This window comes from Anser cygnoides, chromosome 5, assembly GCF_040182565.1.
Source record: "Anser cygnoides isolate HZ-2024a breed goose chromosome 5, Taihu_goose_T2T_genome, whole genome shotgun sequence".
In the NCBI taxonomy this organism is placed as follows: domain Eukaryota; kingdom Metazoa; phylum Chordata; class Aves; order Anseriformes; family Anatidae; genus Anser; species Anser cygnoides.
The window spans coordinates 33,816,265-33,835,509 of NC_089877.1; the positions used below are offsets into that span (position 1 = coordinate 33,816,265).

The following is a 19,245-nucleotide window of genomic DNA, read 5'->3' on the forward strand; positions in this document are numbered from 1 at the left end:
GTGATTCTCTCTTATTGTCACCACCAAACAGCACAGCTTCATGTGAGGCAGCAGCAGCAGGAGCAGCCCCGTGGTGCAGGCTGGAGACCCAAGGATAACGTGAGGGTGAGCTAGGGTGCCTTGGTCCCCCGTGGTAACTCAGTGCTTGGCAAGATGTGGTTAAAGACAGCAAGGAGAGCTGGATTTCTGTCACTTCTAAATGAAACTTTCTCATTTGACTATGACTGGGTCAATTCATTTCCCCTTGTATTTTCAGCAGGTCTATTTTCAGCGGGTATAAATGGAAGTTCGTGGTGGTAAATGCATTTCATTTATTTTGTAAAGTGTTTTTATCAACCTTGTCAAATGACACGAAGTGCAAAGCGCTGTTACAATACAAACGACGGTCAATGTCAAGGGCGGGGTGCCTCTGAAGGCTTCCCATTTCTCGGGCTTCCCGACCCCCGCCAAGATGGCGGCCCCTGACCCCCGCGCTTCCTCTTCCGGCCGGGGTTGCCATGGCGCTGCCCCCCCTCGGCCCTCCCTCGGCCGCCGCCGTGTGTGTTTACATCGGGCGGGAGGAGCCGGAGCATCAGCGCCGGGGGAGACGGGGAAGGAGCCGGCGACGACGGCCGCCCGCCCTCCATCCCCTGCGGGCGGTGCGCGGGGAGACGCGGCATGAAGGTGAGGCGGGGGTAGGGGCGCCCGTAAGCGGGGGTCGGCCCCCCGAGGAGCCGGGGCTCGGCGTACGCCGAGCCCCGGCTCCTCGGGGGACCGACCCCCGCCAGGCCGGCGTGGTCCGAGGTGCTCATCGTTCGCTGTCCTCACGAAGTACCACTTCCAGAAGCTTCTAACTTCGCGGGGGATGCGGTGCCGCTTCTTCCGAGCATCCCCCGATAAGGGTTCCATTAAAAAAGGTTGAATTATTTACTGCTGGGATGAGAACCGGTTTGGAAGTGAGTTGGCCCGCTGCTGCTCTCCTCCCCTTTTGGTGTTTGTGTATCTGCAGAGAAATTGTCCTACTTTCCTCCAGTTTCTTAGCTCACGCAAATGTAATCTTTCAGGCAGTTTTACACCCGCAGCAGCTGTGGGGCTTTATGCTCTCCGTGTGCCTCCAAAAATAACGCAGCCTCACGCCTTCACCTGCATTTCTTCTCTCTTAGCTCCTGGGAGCGTGGAGGGAACCAGCAGTATCCTTCTGGTTACTTTGCTGCGGAAAGACCCTAGGCTAGGATGGGCTAACCGGGGTCGGAGTCAATCATTTTAAACTTTGGTGCCATGGTGGAGATGGATGCTGAGACTAGGTTATTAAAGTTGTAACGCGTTAGCTCTCAATTGAAAGGTTCACATCCCTAGGAGTCAAACACAGGATTACATTGCAAAAATGACTTAAGAGTATTGATGTAGTATTTTTTTCATCTTTCTATCATATTGCATCTGTATTGTTTACAAACATATGACTTTGTGCTCTTTCATTAATCAGTCTGAAATGCGAGGCATACCAGGTACTCCTTGTCTTCTGAATTTGTTTAACTGAAAATTTTATCAATTACAAGCTCTTTGAGGTAGAAACTGTACATACCTGTGGTCTGCACCTGTCACAACAGAGAATTTTGGCTCAGGCCTTTCTGCAAGCCTGTGTAAAGTATGTGCGACTTAGAAGTTCCTCACTTTATGAAGACTTTGGCTTCTGGGCAATGCAAGTGTTGGTAACTTAGGTTAAGTATCTGTGCGTACAAGGGGCTCCCCGCTCTGAGTGTCTGTGCAGTTAACAGGTGAAAGAAAAGGGACAATTTCCAAGCATATGAAAGATATATATATATATATATACATATATATAAGTTTCTTACTATGCAGTGTTGGTTTTTTGTTTGGCTTTGTTTCAAAGCTTGGTAGTAAAGGGTGTTGTATTTTTTTTCTTCTCTGGATGCTTGTTAGTTCAGATAGTGTGAGATAACAAAAATATGTATGGTATTGGAACAAAATATAACAAGCCTTGGGTGAGTTGTTGACTTATCCTGCAAAACAAAAACCTCAGAGTGCTGGCTAAATAGTACATCCAGCTTGAGGCCAAAAAAAAGAAGAGATTTCTTTCAGCTTCTGTTTTATGGCATGCAGAGTAAACCACTGATTATTCTTGCTAAGCCCATTACTTCTGCTGAATTCCTCTTTTGCCCCACCAGAGTGGGAAAGCTGATGACATTTTTAGATGGGCTCACTCAAAATATGGCAGTATATGAGTAGAGTTGTGTTCTGGTTGTGAGGAATGTGTGTGTATTTAGGGGGAGAGTCTGTTTTCTTATTTTTATTCATTTATCATCTATATGCACTGTGGTAAGCTTTCCAGTATAAAAAGCTCCACAGTTTTCTAACTTATTTTAGTGTGTATTTCTTTCCATATATACCACCTTGTGCTGTAGCAGTTGCCTCAGTTTCTTCAATGTAAGATCATTGCAGATTCATGATTTAAAGTCTGAAGCTGAGGGGGTGGGGTTGGAAATAATCACATTATTAATAAACAGGTGGAATGCATCAAAATGTTTTTGCCCCAGTTTTTTACCTCTTAAAAGGGGGAGAAAAGGAGGATGTATGGGAGGCAGGGGTGGCCTGTGTGGTGTGGGAGCTGGATCTGAATCCCTTTTATGGACCTGCTCACAAATAGCTTAGTGGGACTTCAAAACAAATCAATGCAAAGTTTAAATTGTTGATCAATGCAGGGAAAGTACACATCAGAACCAAGCTTTTTGAAAAGTCATCTTGCTTATTTCTTCCCTAATTGCTGTTATGCCTTAGGAAATACATTTGAATGTGTGTGTTTTTTTAATCAGCATTTGTTCTGAGTCTTTCTCATTGTTGCTGGTTAGCAAGTTGCTGAGAATGCAGGGCTGTCAAAGTAAAGCTAATGTTAGTTTGTTTAACTGTTTGTCTACTTAGGGGAAGGAAGAAGCAGATGAAGAGAAGTGGTAACATCAGGGGAGTTCTGCTGTGCAAATAATTCTTTTGGGATCTGTAACTAATGTCTGATTGTTGCTGAGGAAACTGAAGCGTGATGTACTTTATTTTTAAGTCAATCAAATAAAATAAGTATCCTGTTAAAAAAAGGTACAGTGAAATAGAGCAGCATGCCAAAGTCATAGTTTAAAGCTTGAGGTGGTGAAACTGGATTGGATTTGAGATCATCTCAATGTTTACTCTGCTTCTGTTTCCTTCTCTTTCAGGCAATGGCAGGTCTTTTATATGGCATCTATGGACCCTTTCAGGCTATACAAAATATAAAATGGGTTGAAGCCCCTGTTTCCTGTACTGTAGGTCAGGAGTGAGAGGCAATCAGCTTGAAGGTGGACTATTCCTGTATGTTGGAATATACGAGATACGTGAGGAATATGCCAGGGGCTTTTACTGTCCTTCAAGGGCAGATGATCTTGATGGCAAGAAAATGCATCTTCTCAGGCCTCAGTAGAAACCTGGGTAGCAAACCTGTCAGGTGAGGAGGGCTGTTCCATTCATGGGGATGTGGATAACTGTGGGGAGAGGACCTAGCTCCCATCCATTAAACTGTCAACCACCTTTCCACAACACGTTTCTAGTATTGTTCTGTGGAGCTCAACTCTGAATTTCTCAGGTCTTAGATGGAACTGCTTGCCTCCTGAGTAACAGAACCTCTTTACCCCTTATCTTGAACTAGGGAATGAATTAGGGCATTAGAATAGTCCCTGGCAGCTGTCTGGTGCAGCAACTGTGATTGCTTCTAACACTGCTCCTGTCACTGCTCTAACTTAGATGCATTCAGAGGAATAAAAGGCATCGAGGGTGTCAGGTGGCATTGAAATTCTTATTTGGGAAAGCAAGCTCAAAGAGGTGACTTCATTTAAGTAGATGCACCCCTCTTTTTTTGAATTGAAAAAGGTTTTGCAAAGTAGGATGAAAGCTGGTGGTGCTTTGGCTTGTGCTCGCATTTGAGTCCCATATTTTGGGATAAGAGGGTGTCATATTTAGACATTTTCGCTTGAGAAACTCTTACAGCTATATTTCAGAGAACGAATGTGAAGTTATTGCCTATGGTTGTCCTGTTTTTCTGACTGCTTTTGATACCTGAAGTTGGCAGATCTGATAAAGGGCAGGTATTTTGAAGATTAAGGCCAATCAAAAGTTATGGAAAGCCTAAGAAAATGTCTCTTGCTTGTAATTACAGACAGATCTGTTTCTGAAGGGTGTCATGGTCTGTCTTGTCAAAATCTGATGTATGTGTAACTTTTCTTATATGTCTCTGATTCTGGCTCATGACAATTGAAATGAAAACTACTTGGGGAAAGGAACAGCTTATAAAAGGAAGAACAGACAAGAGGTATTGCTTTCTATGGAGTATACAGTTGTCTTTTTTTTCCTGGCATGTACTCTTAAATTTTTTATAGGAAGCAGGAGGAAAGTGAACGTAAGTGACAGGAAGAGTAAAGGGGACCATGGACTGTACAAATACTATAAATAATTCTAACTTTAATATTTGCCTACGATAGGTCATGTCTGGTAAGTAACCTTACAAATTTTCTGGCTGTTCTCCTTTCCTAGTGTTTTAGCTGAATTTCAGGGAGTTGGGAAGAGGTTACATGCCATCAGAGTTCTGGGCAAGCTACATGCTTGTGTAGGTGAAAGCAGAGGTAGAGCTCTTAAGCAGTTTCTTCAAAAGAAATGCTGCTGCTGGTTGAACTTATGGGAAGTCACAGAAGTGACTTGTGTTTTTTGTTAGCAAACTTGATAATCTTAACACTTGTGCAGAGCTGCCTAAGTTCTAGTACAACTCCTGTGCTTCCTTTCCATGTAAAGGTCAGTTTGGAGGGAGAGCCTGTGCACCTTGCAGGTCTTCAAAAATTACAGGCAGCCATTACCAAAAGTTCCTGCTAGCGGAATAATTTTTTCCTCTTAAGTCAACAGGTGCAATGTTGTTTGCAGTCATAATGATCAAGTGTTGTCTATCTGAAAGCTGTTTTGTTCCTGGGTGAAGTAACTCTGGTTGGAATCTTGTATGCAGCAAGCTGTGATTTTAATTACACTTCTTGCTGTTAGTTTGGAAGAAAATGAGATTCTATGATGCCTGAAATGAAAGGGATATTATTGCTGGCAGTGCTTCCGGCTGTCAAGTTGAAAGCATGCTGGTTAGGTGTAAAATTGGAGCGCTTGGTAGTACCAGGAGATCTAGTGTTTGTTCTGTAGGGTTACCAGGAGATCTAGTGTTTGTTCTGTAGGGTAAGTAAATAATTTAATTGAAATGCTACTCCTTTAAAACACTACAATAACAAATGCAGAGTACAGCCACCAATGCTGTGAGCTAAAAGAGCTTACGAATGTGTTCTGATCTCAGACCCAAGGAATGAGATGCTTTACTACGTAACCATCAACAGAAGCATTGGGGCAGAGATGTGTGATAAGCATATTACAATCTCCTGTCTTGTTTGCTCAATGCTAATTCCAAAATGTCTGGTGATTTGCAGAAAACACGTTTTGAAGTTCCTGTTGAAAGAAAATTCCAAACAGAAATAAGTTCTGGACTGAATAAAAAAATTTACACAAACCTCAATTTCCAGCTTTTAAAGTGACTTTTGGCACTTTTGGAACAACTCTTTAATTTCAAAGGGATTTGCAACATTATTATTTTTTGTCTACTTTTTAAAAAATGAAACCGTAAATTTTGAACAAGTCAACTTCAATTTCAAACTGTTCCAGTGAAGCCTCTTGTGACTTGTTGGGAGCGTTCAGATTTGTCAAGCTGGGTACATGCTTATGTACTTTGAATCTGAATTTTGTCACAGAAATTACTATGTTCTAGCTGTGAAAACGCTTGGAAAAATTAGTTGAATTTCCGTTCATTACAGCTAAAACAGTGGTTCTGCACTGATAAGGAAATATACGCAAGTAATGTAATTGAAGTTGGCCATAGGAAACCGCTGTTACAGAATACTGCTTAATGTGTCCCTCCATGAGCTTTTTTTTTTAAATACTGCATGTGAAGTTGTGACTATACTGAGAACAACAAGAAAAATGCTTTTCTTTTTGTCTGTAGTGTGGTAAAGAAAATATTAATGACCTCTTTGATATAGGCCTGTATTAGTAAGTGGAGGAGTTCTCATTTGTATTTCAGACAGATTTCTCATGCTGTCTGCAGCTTTCTAGAGTGATACTTGCACGTCTCATTAGGAAAGTGGAAAATACTCTCTCTGCAATGTGCACTATCTAGTTTCTTTAGTCTGAGTAAAATAGGAGTTAATCATGATATCCACCTGCCAAGGATCAGGCAGGAGAAAAAATATTTATCCTGCTTTCACTAATTGTTATGTAGAAAGCACAATAAAACTGCAGGTCATGAAGTCTTGTTATTACTTGCTTTTAGTTCATCAGCTCCACTGTCTGAGTGATTTTTTTCTACCCTGAAGTCTTCATTGACAGACAGTGAACGACCGACGGTGTAGGAAGACTTCCTCTTCCCCAGTGAAACTTCCTAAATCAGTGAGTAGTCAGTTATCTGTAGGAGTTAATTGATTTTTTTTATGTATCATTATTGGTAATTAATTGATTTCAGATGGGTTCATTGTGATGCAGGGTCAAGCTTTGGTCCTGCATCATTCCGCATCTGTATTCCCTGTTTCAGAGTCTGTCAGGTGTTTCTGTAATGACTTTTTTGTATGTATTTCCTGTCCCAGGCTTTAATGATCGTTAAGGTTTGAATTACACAACGCAATGATCCTTTGCCTCCACGTAACTTCCTTTTTCCAAACAAGCGCAATTCAGCGCAGTTGGTTTTTCCATAAGAACTGTGTTCTGGTCAAATAATACCCTTCCTTGTGGAGGTGGTAGTTCAAATTGGAATAGGCAGCATCTTTCCGGGTGATTTTTCAGCTCTTACACAGATGCACAGTATCCATTTGATCACACTGTTCAACCTGCTCTGAGGGAGGAGTGTTCTATGGGCCAGGCTAACACATGATCAGAAGAAAGGTGTTGGTTTTTTTGTTTTGAAAAACACTTTGTGATAACACTAATTAGTAAAATTAAGATGGAAAAGAGCTATTGATCAAGACAAAACTGAACAAAATTATTAGTTCAAAGTCCAGAACTGTTTGAACTATGACTGAGTAGAATCATAGAATCTTTAAGGTTGGAAAAGACCTTCAACATCATATTGACTCTGCTGTTTAAGTGGCGCTATGTGCCCCACACAAGTTGTGAAAGTAAAAAGTATAAAACAGTTTACTGGTGCTAAATGGACACTAGACTGTGGTGTCAGTAGCTCTGTTGAGAAGTTACTTATGCCAGTTAAACCCTAATTGGGATTACTCACAGTATGAAGTTGTTTTACTACTGGAGAAGTAGGATTTGATTCTTTTGCTGAGAACAATAGTACTCAATGTTGCTAACCCCAAATCAAGACTAAAACCTCGTCCTGTTGCTTCTTTCTGCAGGCATGTTCAGTCCCATTGTCAAGACAAAATTAAACATTGTTAAAATCATAGCCTCCCTAAGGGTTTTGCCCAAATGCAGAGAACAAGAAGCAATCTAAGCAACTTTTCTAGTACTTTCTTACAACGCACTGTGAACAAAGTGCTATAATTTTACACTAGTGTCATCCTCAGCATTTCTATTTCTGTACTTTCCTTTAATGTTCTAGGGGATTTATAACTGCAACGCAAATTCCCCTTGGGCTGAAACCTGGCACAGAAGCTCTCATTATGAGCTAACCTTGTTTTGTAGAATTAAAAGCAAAGCATCCATCAAAAGGCTCTCTTAAACCAACAGGAAAGTGGAAAAAAAAAAAAAAAAACCTGTTTATGGTTGCAGATCAATTTTTCTCTTCTCTACAGGAAAAATCCCCAGCCAACTTTGGAAACCTATAAGGTGTGGGTGTGCAGTCAATAACGATGGCTGATTCACTGGAATGTTCCTGTTGCATTTAGAAAAAATTAAATGGAAGTCTTAATTCTGCAATATACTGAAAGTTCACTGCTGAAGTAAAACCTGCAGCTGTAACAAATACCTGCCTACAAAAGGTGTAGTGATAGTTTTCAAAGCTTGTTTCTACTGTTTGAGGTGATTATCAGCACTAGTGTAGAGGGAGGTAGTTTAGTTATGTGCTTTAGCTGAAATGAAAATGAAGTACCTGTGGACAATCAGCTCCTTGGAAAAGAGAGGCATCGTGTTGAACTACCAGTGTCTGCTTGTTTAAAATCCTTTTCTAAAATCAGAAAGCTAGTTTTGTTTCCTTATGAATTAAGGATTTGTGTAATTCAGTCGAAGCAGAAAGGATGCTCTGACGTTGCTTTCAAATATGGAAGATGGCATAATTTAATTTGATTAAACATGAAATATCAAAGGCAAGTTCTGAGGAGCTTTATTACAGTGGTTGGATGGAGGAGAGACCCTGAATTAACACTGTCATTAATAACGTCATTGTAGAAATGCCTAATGAAGCTCAGCTGTTATGTTACTGGATCTGACAAGTCTCTTGTCATCTGCACACGTTCAGCCTAATCATAAAATGTACCATCTCTCTCCTATGTATAGGAAACAAACCTGGGATGAGAGGAGCTGTTTTGTTTGTGGTTTTAGGAATGGGGAAAGCATGCAATGTGGAGGAAACCAATTATTTTTAGTCTTGTGGGCATGCAGTAAGCATTCTTAACATAATGCAAAAATGGTCGATGCTTTCACTCAGGTACTTTAAAAGTATTGTTTTAAATTCTCAAAGCACAAACTGTCCTGTGATTAGGGATTACTTTGCTTGTTTTTATTCCATAGATCCACTAAGTTTTTTAACTCTAAAGAGGTGCATTTATCCCTTGTTATCAGTTGAGATATATTTTGTGCTACATTTAAAAAAAAAAAAAAAAAAACAAACTGTTGGACCTGTACTGAGAGCTTGCAAGTGAAATCACATGTGGAGCAGTGAAGCCTGTACTGCCATTAATTTTCTTCTGGTAAATTGCTTTTTTGGAATTGTGCCTACGTAGAATACCAGACCTGCACATCAGTGTTGGGCACAGATGAGGACATGTGATTTAGGCTGGCAGTTGTAGATTTGCGTAGAATGAAGCAGGAGGTATGACCTTGTGGGCTTTTAAAGGAAGGCTTTGCTAGGAAGAAGGCTGTTTTGAATAGTGAAAGAAGTGATGTTCTAGGCTTAAGGGCAGAGTGGGAATAAATATGAAGATGAATGTAAGAAAGAATAAAATGGTGTAAAGTGTTCAGCAACAAGAATGGAAATAAGATGATCTAGGTCATGAAATAAATACATTGTTCACTTGAAAATGCACAGAGAAAGTAGCAGCTAAAGCTGGAGTTTGGCCAGCAGTCCAGAATAAAAGGTAGTCTAAGAACTGAAATACTAACCTGCTGGTAAAGCCATGGCTATGGGCTTTAAATTTCTCCATCTTCTGTTCTGCCAGCAGGAAGTGATTCCCGATAGATTTCTGTATAATGGAGAAAAGTATTAGACTATTTGTGCATGTTGTGGAGTGTGTGGGGGTATTTTTGTTTTTGCCTTGTCTGTTTTTGTGCAGGATTTATTTAGAAAAACCTAAGATTTTTCTAGGGATTGAGTATGAATGGCGAGCAGGGCCAGAATTGTAAGATACGTGCCTCTCCTTGTTTGGGAACAGCAGTAAAGTTGTCTTCTTACTAGTCATAAACTGAAGGAAACTTGAAGATATTTGCCCCGAACCTCATGAAATTTTAGTAATAAAAAATAATTTATCCTGTGAAAAAATGATTTTTTCCCCTTACCCTTGTTTGGCCTTAGTTTTTCTTAGTTACTCAGTAGCTTGAACCTGGCTCAGTTGAACAGTCAGTTGACAGTCTCCAATCTAAGATTACATACCATAATTAGTGTAAACTAGAAAAGTAGAATCCAAAAGGCCTAAAAGCATACGTGGGGAGGTTGCTGGGTTTTTCTCGTTGTTTGAAGATTGTCTGTAGGGACTTTTTGGAAAGCTAAGCAATTTCAATCACTGACTTACCAGTTTGGACGTTTGCATTGACCCTCCTGTGTCACTGTTGACTTAAATGCAAAATAGACCAATAATGATCCTCTGGTGTTGGAGTTGCTCTTGAAGTACTTGTGGTTTTTTTTGAGTTCTTAATACACTACTGAGAATGAGATAGTATAGACTGTATGCGTGATTGTGCTGAAATCATTTGTTAATACAGACATGATGATAAATGCATGTCTTAGATCCCGTGTCACCAACATAGCTCAGTACCTTGTGGAAAATACCCTCAATGGGTGGGAACCTTCTTCCTTTCTGTCATTGCATAGACTTACTGCAGGACTTGTGAAATATAAAGTCTCTTATGCTACATTTTTCAGTATATTTACAGTGAAATTGTGGTCAGAATTATACTCAAGTATTGTATCCCAGGAAAAAGCGTGAGGTATAATCTGAAATGCTGGTGATTACACTCCAGTTTGTGGCACTTATTTAGTTCAATACTGGCAATCCTCTCGATCCATAAATACATAGCCTTCTCTGAGACACAAAATAAGACAGCAAAATGAGGTTCTTTTCAATTGCATGTTCCTAGGCTCTGTGCCATAACCTATTCCTGTAATAATACGTGTTTAAATCTGTGTGTCTCCAATGGCTCTAGTGAGGAATTGAACCACATTCTCGATTTAAAAGGCTATACAAGCCCTGTATAATGAAAAGAATATCGTACAGTTAATAACCTACTGACATTTCTGAGCTGTTAATGCATCTTCCTGCTTCCTAGATGCTTCCAGGATAGAATAGTTCAGTTGGAAGGGACCTACAAAGATCATCAAGTCCAGCTGCTTGACTGCTTCAGGGCTAACTGAAAGGTAAAGCGTATTTTTAAGGGCATCATCCAGCTAGGGGGGAGCTTCAAAGTAAAAGCAACATCTGAATGTATTACTTCTGCTGTGGGTGGAGCTCAAGAGGGTTATTAGAGAATTGCTGGACACTAGCATGGCTACTTAGCTGCAGCCCGTTAACTTATACAGTTGTATGCTTCCCTTTCAAATCTGTTGAATTTTTTTAAGAATGAAAAACCAGACTTCACTGATGCCCCATTCTTGAAATAAACAAAAACAAAAAGAGACCAACAATTTTACCTATAACTTAGTCACAAATCTTCTTATAAGACAATTTCCTAGAATTTTTGTTTGCCGTAGATTACCATGCTGCCAGAACTGTGGATATCTTGTATTAGTGATTATATTGCCAAGCTTTCAGCAGACCTAGTGAACTGAATTCAGCAGATATAACTGAAAAAAAAAAAAGCAATGGACATGCTAATCTAATGTACAAAGCCATTGTAAAGAGATTCTATCATCTTTTTAATAACATCTGTCAACATTTGAGCCTTAAGTATTACTTCTAGATACGGATACTACTAGAACCTAGCATCTTATCTAATGTTGACTGTTTTACATATTAATTACTTAGGGAAATTCGGTACTAACACTGAACTTATTCTGTGGTCTCAGTGATTAAACTGATATACTAATGTCTGATAAACACAGGTGTTTGAGACTGCTTCTCCTAGAAGCTGCCTATATAGAGAGATTAGTGGCAAGATATTAATGTGATTAAAATAACAATGAGATATGAATTTTTGCTTATTCTTTAAAAAATATTTCCAACTTCATTTAGGAAGTAAGATTTCAAGGTTTCCTGCAGGCAGTGTTTTATTTTTTTAAATATTAAATCTTGAAATAAATGCAAATCATTTCTTGGAACAATTTTCAAAAAAAATACAAAACTACATAATACAGTTCAAAATATTGTGTTGTGATGAATTCTTTTTGGTAGTGAAAACATTATTTGCAAAAATTCTGTCCTTCTCTGTTAGATATTAAGAATGTTCTATAAAAGTAGTAATCTTGGATAGCATATTTTTCTTCTGTGGGATTCCAGTAGCAAGTGTTAAAGTTTTGAATTATTTTGAAATATGTCAGTCATGGACTTTGTGGTGGTCTGTAGTGCTCTGATTTTTTTACAGATGGATTGCCTAATACTAGTTTAGTATTAGGGCTAGTTTAGGGCTAAAGTTGACCCTCAGCTAAGATAAAAATTTATTTCAGGGTAAGTGTTGTCAATGATGACGATTGTACTGGAGAGACATATGGCTAGTGAACACTGACTAGTTCATGCATTTCAAAAAAAAAAAAAAGATAATGCCATGGCTCACTTCTGATAGCATTTTGCGTCCTGGCATTTATGTAAATGACAGCAGATATAATAAACCAAGGGAGCTTCGCTATCATAGAGTGTTGTCAGGATAAACTGCTAAGCGGGTTTGTCTAATGGTAGCAAAGTGAGATTATTGACTCTTCAGAAGAAGGTAATTCATCCACAGTGAATGTCTGCTGCTTTTTTTTTTAAGTCACTGGAAGTCATATAATTAGTATGGACTTTGCCTTGCATGGAGGGCTGTTTAAATTTGTAGTGTGTTTTTGTTTTTTTAACGAAATTATTGTTAAATAGTTTTGATCTTTAGGAGACTATTTCTAGTTTAGCAGTTCTTACAGTTCTGATCCAGAATGTTTTCAATGCAAATATTGGTGCCTTGTGTTCTACCTGTCTACATCTTTCATGTGAAAATGTATGTTTTGGTGTACTAACATAGCCTTGTATTCTCTCACTCTCAGTACCGTTATTAGGTAGCAAAGAAATGTATTGAGATATATTTATTGCCTGTGGTTGATGTAGAAACTTGCTCAAGTACATAAGTACATATTCTATATTCAATTTGTTGTTTCTGTCCAGATTTTTTTTACACTTTCTTAAAATGTAGATCACGTTCATCAGGTGAAGTGATGAGATGGCTAGACCTTGAAATTTGAAACTGATTCCTGGGTTTGATTTCTTGATTAGACTATCTCAGTTAAGTTACTACTTTCTCATTTGGCTCTGTGGTAAATATCTTTCTTTTCCATGATAGCTGCTATGAGGAATGAAAGTGTTTGAACCCGTACCTCATATTGGTATGTAGTGGGCTCTGATGAAAGCTGGGATTGGTATCAGTTGTTTTTAAATGTGGAGAAATACTGATTCAGTGTTTACGCCTTAGGTAAAGCTTCCACTGTCATGAATGGCAAAAGTCAAGGTTGCAGCAATGGCACTGACACAATAGACTTGTATGCTTGTAGACTTGGACCTGTTTTGTTTCCCTTCAACTCAGTGCGGTGATGCTTGTTTTCATGCCCCTTTTTCTGAGCAAAAGAAAAGGGAAATGGATGAAGGTGTAATGTAGTTGTTTAAAGGAAGAAATTTAAAAAGTTAATCTCTATTACATGCAAAGTTAGGAAACAAAGTATTCAATACTTACCGTTGAGTGAAACCTTATAGTCACAGGGTTTGAAAAATATAGAAATAGTGCAGACTGAATACTATACCTTTTTTTTCCCCCAGAGTTTGAATAGCAAAATCTTGCAAGCTGTTGATGTACCAGTGTTTAAGCTGGCTTCTGTAACCTTCCAGCTGCATATGTTAGTATGCATTTTCAGATGGTCTGGACTACAAACCTATTCATGTATTCAGTGCCCAAAAGCATTGTTTGAATGCTATGTTTCAGATTTCACTCTTGACTGTACTAGCATTTGAAAAGAAAACAACTGATTCTTTTATTTTTTTTAAAAAAAAAAAGCTTGATAGCTATCCCTACTGTTTCCTGTGCCATCACTTAAAAAAAAAAAAAAAAAAAGAATGGAGGGGGGGCACACCTTTTTTGTTTTTCTTTGAAACTGCAAAAGCAACTATACCTCCAAGCTCCACAAGTCCTTAAAATTTTGTGTGTGAAAAGTGAGCTCAGCAGCCTTAAGCAGCCTTAAATACAAGTGAATGCTCTCTAAGTCAACAAATCTGATAGCTCACATCTGTACACAAGCAATGTTGCAGGCTTTTTGCAAGATCCTGAAGGCTGGTGAGTGAAATTGCAAAACTTTGGAGGGCAATCTGGTAGTTTTCCAGTTGAGGTTTGTTCAGTGTGTTAGATATGCAAGTACAAATTCAACTGATAGGGGAAAACTACATGATCAATAGACCCAGTTGGGTTAGGAGACTGTAGACAAGTTTGCTTTGTCTTCCTCTGAAAAATGAGCTGTAGTACCATTTATATAACCCATGTGCTACCTCCTCCTGCATTCAACAGGGCACCAACGTTTCAGAATCTAGTCTTGGTAAGACACAGATGAATCCTCTTAAATCAAAGATCATATTTCTTCCTTGAAACTTCCAAAGGATGCAAATCTGCTGCTACCCTTTGTAAATGGGGATTTGAAATGGTGATTCCATTATGTATATTAAACATAATTTAGAAAGTGTTTCACCATTCAGTTCCTGGTTTAGTCCACTCAGACCCTCATACTTCTGCTTGCTAGCTTTGCTAGCTTTGAGGAGCCTTTTTTTCATTTTCCTTCTATAAGTAATTAGACTGCAAACAAATCTACCAGCAGCTTTCTTCATCAGCTGAAGTGAGTTCCGTGTGTGCTTAACGTCTGGCATGTTATCTAATCCTGTAATTATTTTTGTGGTTCCTTTCTGAACTTTCTCCAGTTTACCTCCCCTTGTTGTTCTGTTCTACAGGGACCCAGCTTAGAAACACAGATGGTGGAAGATGAAACTGAGACAACAAGTGAAGAACTGCCCCCGCATCTGCGGGAAGAGCCTCCTGAAGGTACAGTGATGGCAGTTGGTATAAACTCATTGCATTAAATTGAGGAAAGTGTTCAGGCCAAGGAAGTAGTCTTTCTTGCTTGATTTGACTTTGAGCGTATCTTTGCTTTTTTTTTTCTTGAGAGGGATAAGGCTTTCCTGAGAGTAGAGCCAGCCTCCCAACCAGAGGTCTAGCCAGCCTCCAACCCTACTTTTGCATTCAAAGAAGGTCACGCCTGCTGTACTGCAGACATTGTTCTGCATTCTCTTTTAACAATATGGTTTCTGATTAAAATTGTCCTACCTGATCATCCTGCCTGTAAGTTTAGGAATAAAAGGCCTCCTGTATTGTGTTGTTTGTGATGTTTTGAGTGATCATTAGGGAAGACTTCCTAGTAGTCACCTATTTTTTCTCCTTACCTCACAGTGCAGCTTCTTGCTATTAATATCGTCCCCAGCAGAGCCTTGTCAAAGGCATTCCAGTGATTTTGTTTCTTTCCGCCATCTCTCTTGGAAGGCAGTGTAGCCATCTCAGGGGGAGGCAGTGAGAGGCTGTCAGTCAGTAGGAGGCTCAGAAATGCCAATTTTAATTAAAAAAATCTTGTTTGCAGTGACATGTTCTGGATTTATAGAGAGAATGGATTTTTCTCAGTGTGTAAGAGTTGCATGTGTATATATGCAACAAAATAGGTGTCACTTTCTTTTGAATGGAAGCTGCTAACATTGTAGCAATTGGTGTTTAGAGCTTTGTTTCCAGTTCAGTGACTTTTAAAACACAATCACTCATAATCATTCTGGACAGCTTAAACAACCCAGAGTGTGCTGAGGTTCTTATTAGCAACTCGCAGTTAAAATATGACATGTCAATGGGAAACATAAATGTGTTTTATATTTTCTCTTTAAGAGAAGAATCTGTTCTTGATATAGTATTTATACTGACAGCTATTTTTAAAGAGCATGTGAACCAAATAGATAGTTTTAGGTATTTTCTGCTCCATCCCTTCTTGTTGAGTGTTCTGTTACAGTTTTACCATTAAGTTCTAATTTCTTGCTCTGCCATTTCATATATCCTTTGGCAATTGCGAAATAGAGAGGTAAGTGAAAGGCAGGTCTATCTTTGGAACTTTATAAAACCAGAAGGAAATGCATGCAGAAGGCATTATGATTAATATATATATATATGTGTGTGTGATATACTTGTAACATGTTACTATACATATATACCTGAGTATACAGAGAATATTATCTTTCTTTCTAGGCAATGTCAGGTAAGCACGTAGTGAAAATGCATTTTTGAAGTAAGAATTCTGGTCAGTAGTCTGAGTTGGTTATTAAATGAGCCTAGAGACCAAATTCTGAAATGTAAAACACAGGAGATCGTCTTGTCTCATCAGTTTATCAGGAGTAGACTTAGATTTTTGAACTATGCCTTTGAATTGTGTAATCTGAAGGGTTTTTTTGAATGTGACTACGTGTTTTTGCAATTGAAAATGCTTGCTTCTGCCTGCAATCTCACTGGTTTGAATAATGATGAAAAATTTCAGCATTAATATTCCAATTGTGTGACTTGTTGGGCAGTCTGGGAAAAGTACGTGTCCCAGATATGCCTGCTTTACTAGTGTGAGGGGAAAAAGAACTGTAACAGTTCAGCTAGTTTGGCAGCAAGCGATATGTTCCTTTAAAGTCTCAGCTCAGCATCTACTGCTTTGATTGACAGTGATACCAAGACTAGCAAAATAGGAGGGATACTGAGAGCACGACTTGAACGAGAGACTTCTTGGGAGAGGAGGTGGGAGAATTGGTCCTGAAAGATAACCATCAGGTTTACACTGAAATTACAGCTAGCTATAGTGGAGCTGAGTAACAGGAATGTTGCTTAGAAGCTGCTGTCTACCAGCATCACCAAACAGAATTACTCTGAAGTTCATACGGTTGCTGGAATTACAAATACCCTGTGACAGAAACGGATCTCTGAAGTTCTTTTAATAAGAAATGCCATTAAGTGCTATCATCTTGTTCTTCTACTGCTTTCTGGTTTCTTCTGATAGCATTTTCCTAGTTAAATCAAATGTCTTGCAATAAACAAGCCATGTTGTCATGCCTGCTGCGCTCTTGTTTCTTGGGATCTATGAATTGGAGACTATGCTGGCTTGCCTTCTGGTAATGAGTGCATAAGGGATGGAAAGCTCCCCAGAGCCTGTGTCCTTCTAGCACAATTCATTATTTCACCATATTGCATCACGGTAACTCTGGTTTCCAGCTTGCACAGTGTATTTACTCTTCTCCTGAAAGGAGGGGAATTGGAAGCACTGTGCTGTGTAAATATTGCAATAAAATAAAAGGTTGTTCTTCGGGGATTGTCATGTTTTGGAGTGGTGTTGCAATATGGCCTTCTACAACTGAAGGGGCAATTTAACAAGTTCCTCGTGTCCGTAAGTCTCATGGGTAAGCCTATGTAAGGGCACGGTGTAGCACACTTTGCTTTCTGGTGCTGTATGCCAGGCAGCCTGTCAGTATTTGAGACAAGGTAATGTTCTGTGGCTTAAAAAGTAAATCAAGCAGGGAATCCCCCAAAAGGTGACAGAATTAAAGTTAGTAGTTCTGCGTAACCGAAATCCACTTAGTTTATCTGCTGTCAGAATGAGCTGTTTTAATGAAATCAGAATATACGAGTCAAAACCACAGCTGATACAAGATCACGCTAAGCGATATTGGATGCCAAAAAGGGCTCCCTATCCCGTAAGAAAGGCGTCGCCGTGCCCTGCCCTGTGGTGAAGTGGGGCCGGGCCGGGCCGGGCCTGGCGGCGCCGCGGCCCCGCGCCCCGTGAGGGGCCGAGCGCGGGCTCCCGGCCGCTCCCTGCGGCGGGCACCGGAGGGCGCTGCGCGCTCGGCGCTGCCGCGGCCGCCAGCGGCTCGGCCGGCCCCGGCTCTTGGAAAGGGCCCTTTCGGGGGCCTGTGGCTGTGTAAAACCGCACCTCGGGTGTCTCTTGCGTGCAAAGACAAGTGAGCAAGAAAAAGTATTTAAAACTATTAGCTTCTTCCCGTTAAGCTGCTTGGTGACTTGTGGAAATCTACAAAGGCAGCTTTCCACTCTTAAACCTCAGGAAGGCTGTTTATCCCCTAATGATATCTTTTACCTCTTATATTTTATGATCCATCTATTCAGTTCACATTTTTATCGTTTCCCCCTTTAATCTTGTTAACATTTTTTGTTTGTTTTTGTTAAAATGTGGGTGCAAGGCTGCAGTTGCAATTAGCTTTTGGAGCGCTGCTGAGGCCCGCGTGCTGAACGCTTCACAGAGAAGGTGACGTGCACAGCAGAGCTGCAGGGCTACCGTCACCAAACAGTGCAGGGCAGCAGTCTCTGGAGAGGAGCCAGTCTGCTTTAAGTTGCATGAAGCACCTTTGCCTTTGTGCACTGATCTGTCTCACTGATGTTTGAACACTGAGCTACTTTTAAGTAGAGTCAATGACGTCTCAAGTGTTTGCTGTTGAATGCCAGCCTGATTGTTGTGATTGTTATGCTGTATCTGTTTCTTTATCTGCTGTTTCAGAGTTCTGTTGCTGACCATTTAATACAGTGCACTGTTAACTGTGTCAGTTCTTGGTTGTAGACATACTGAGTCCAGGGAAGGACCACTGGATGGAGCCAGGCTCTTTTCAGTGTTGCGCAGTGCCAGGACAAGGGGCAGTGGGCACAAACAGGAGCGCAGGAGGTTCTGTCTGACTGCTGGGGAGCACTTCTGTGCCACATGGATGATGGAGCCCTGGCACAGGTTGCCATGTGGAGTCTCGCTCCTTGAGATCTTCAAAATCCACTGGGATGTGGTCCTGGGCAACCTGCTCCAGGTGGCCCTGTTTGCAGAGGGAGCTGGACCAGGAGGCATCTGCAGCTTCCTGCCAGCCTCAGCTGTTCTGCAGTTCTGTGATTTTTGTGGTCTTCCGCCTTGTATCTGCTATTTCTATGTATTTATGCTGTCTTTCTGAAGTCCCTGTGTACATCGTCTGTTACACCACTTCTTAAGAGAAGAGTAGCTTTACTCTGTCAAACTACAACTGTTATGCCTTTCAGGAATGCACCTTTAGCACCTTTTAGCACCTTTACCTTCTGTGGTATGGCTATTCCTTTTGGCCCTATATTGCTAACTAGCATCCAGTATACCAAAGCTTAGTGCAAAGTGGCACCGTCAAGTTGAAAAGATGTGTCACTGCTTAACAGCAGTATCCCCTCTTGGGAGATTAAAGACCAATTGTTCTTCCATGGTCTTTACGTATTAAGCATTAGAATTTTATCAGCCAACGTACTATGATCAGTCTGTCAATGAGCATGAGTCTTGTGGCTGAGCCAGACGTGCTATCTCTTCTGTGGTCATTGGACCTAGTAGAGATGGTTTTTCTTTGTTGCAGACAGATTGGGCCTTATGGAGTAAAACTTTATTAAAAGCAATGGGTCTTAGCAGCTCTGAAGTAGTATATAACACATCTTGGGGAATTTACTTTCCAAATAATTCTGGTGTTCCCAGTTCAAATTTTTACATTTGCTGTGGGTAGAGAGCACACATGGATAGTTACTGTAAATCAGATGATTTGCACCAATTTAGTACAT

The 19,245-nt window shown here is 40.2% G+C and overlaps 1 protein-coding gene across 3 annotated transcripts in view; it reads left to right on the plus strand.

Annotated features, from left to right (window-relative positions):
- The first annotated feature begins 488 nt into the window (after window positions 1-488).
- The window catches only part of LOC106043321 (transmembrane protein 263-like), a 195,821-nt gene continuing 177,064 nt past the window's right edge, over window positions 489-19,245 (plus strand). The window contains exons 1-3 of one of the 3 annotated variants that reach the window (XM_048064841.2): window positions 489-663; window positions 10,735-10,822; window positions 14,571-14,661. In XM_048064841.2, the coding sequence (XP_047920798.1) occupies window positions 14,592-14,661 (70 nt within the window). In that variant the 5' untranslated portion in view covers window positions 489-663; window positions 10,735-10,822; window positions 14,571-14,591. Of the gene's footprint in view, window positions 664-902; window positions 936-10,734; window positions 10,823-14,570; window positions 14,662-19,245 lie in introns of those variants that run through there. The other 2 variants (XM_048064840.2, XM_013192738.3) reach the window with 2 other exon arrangements.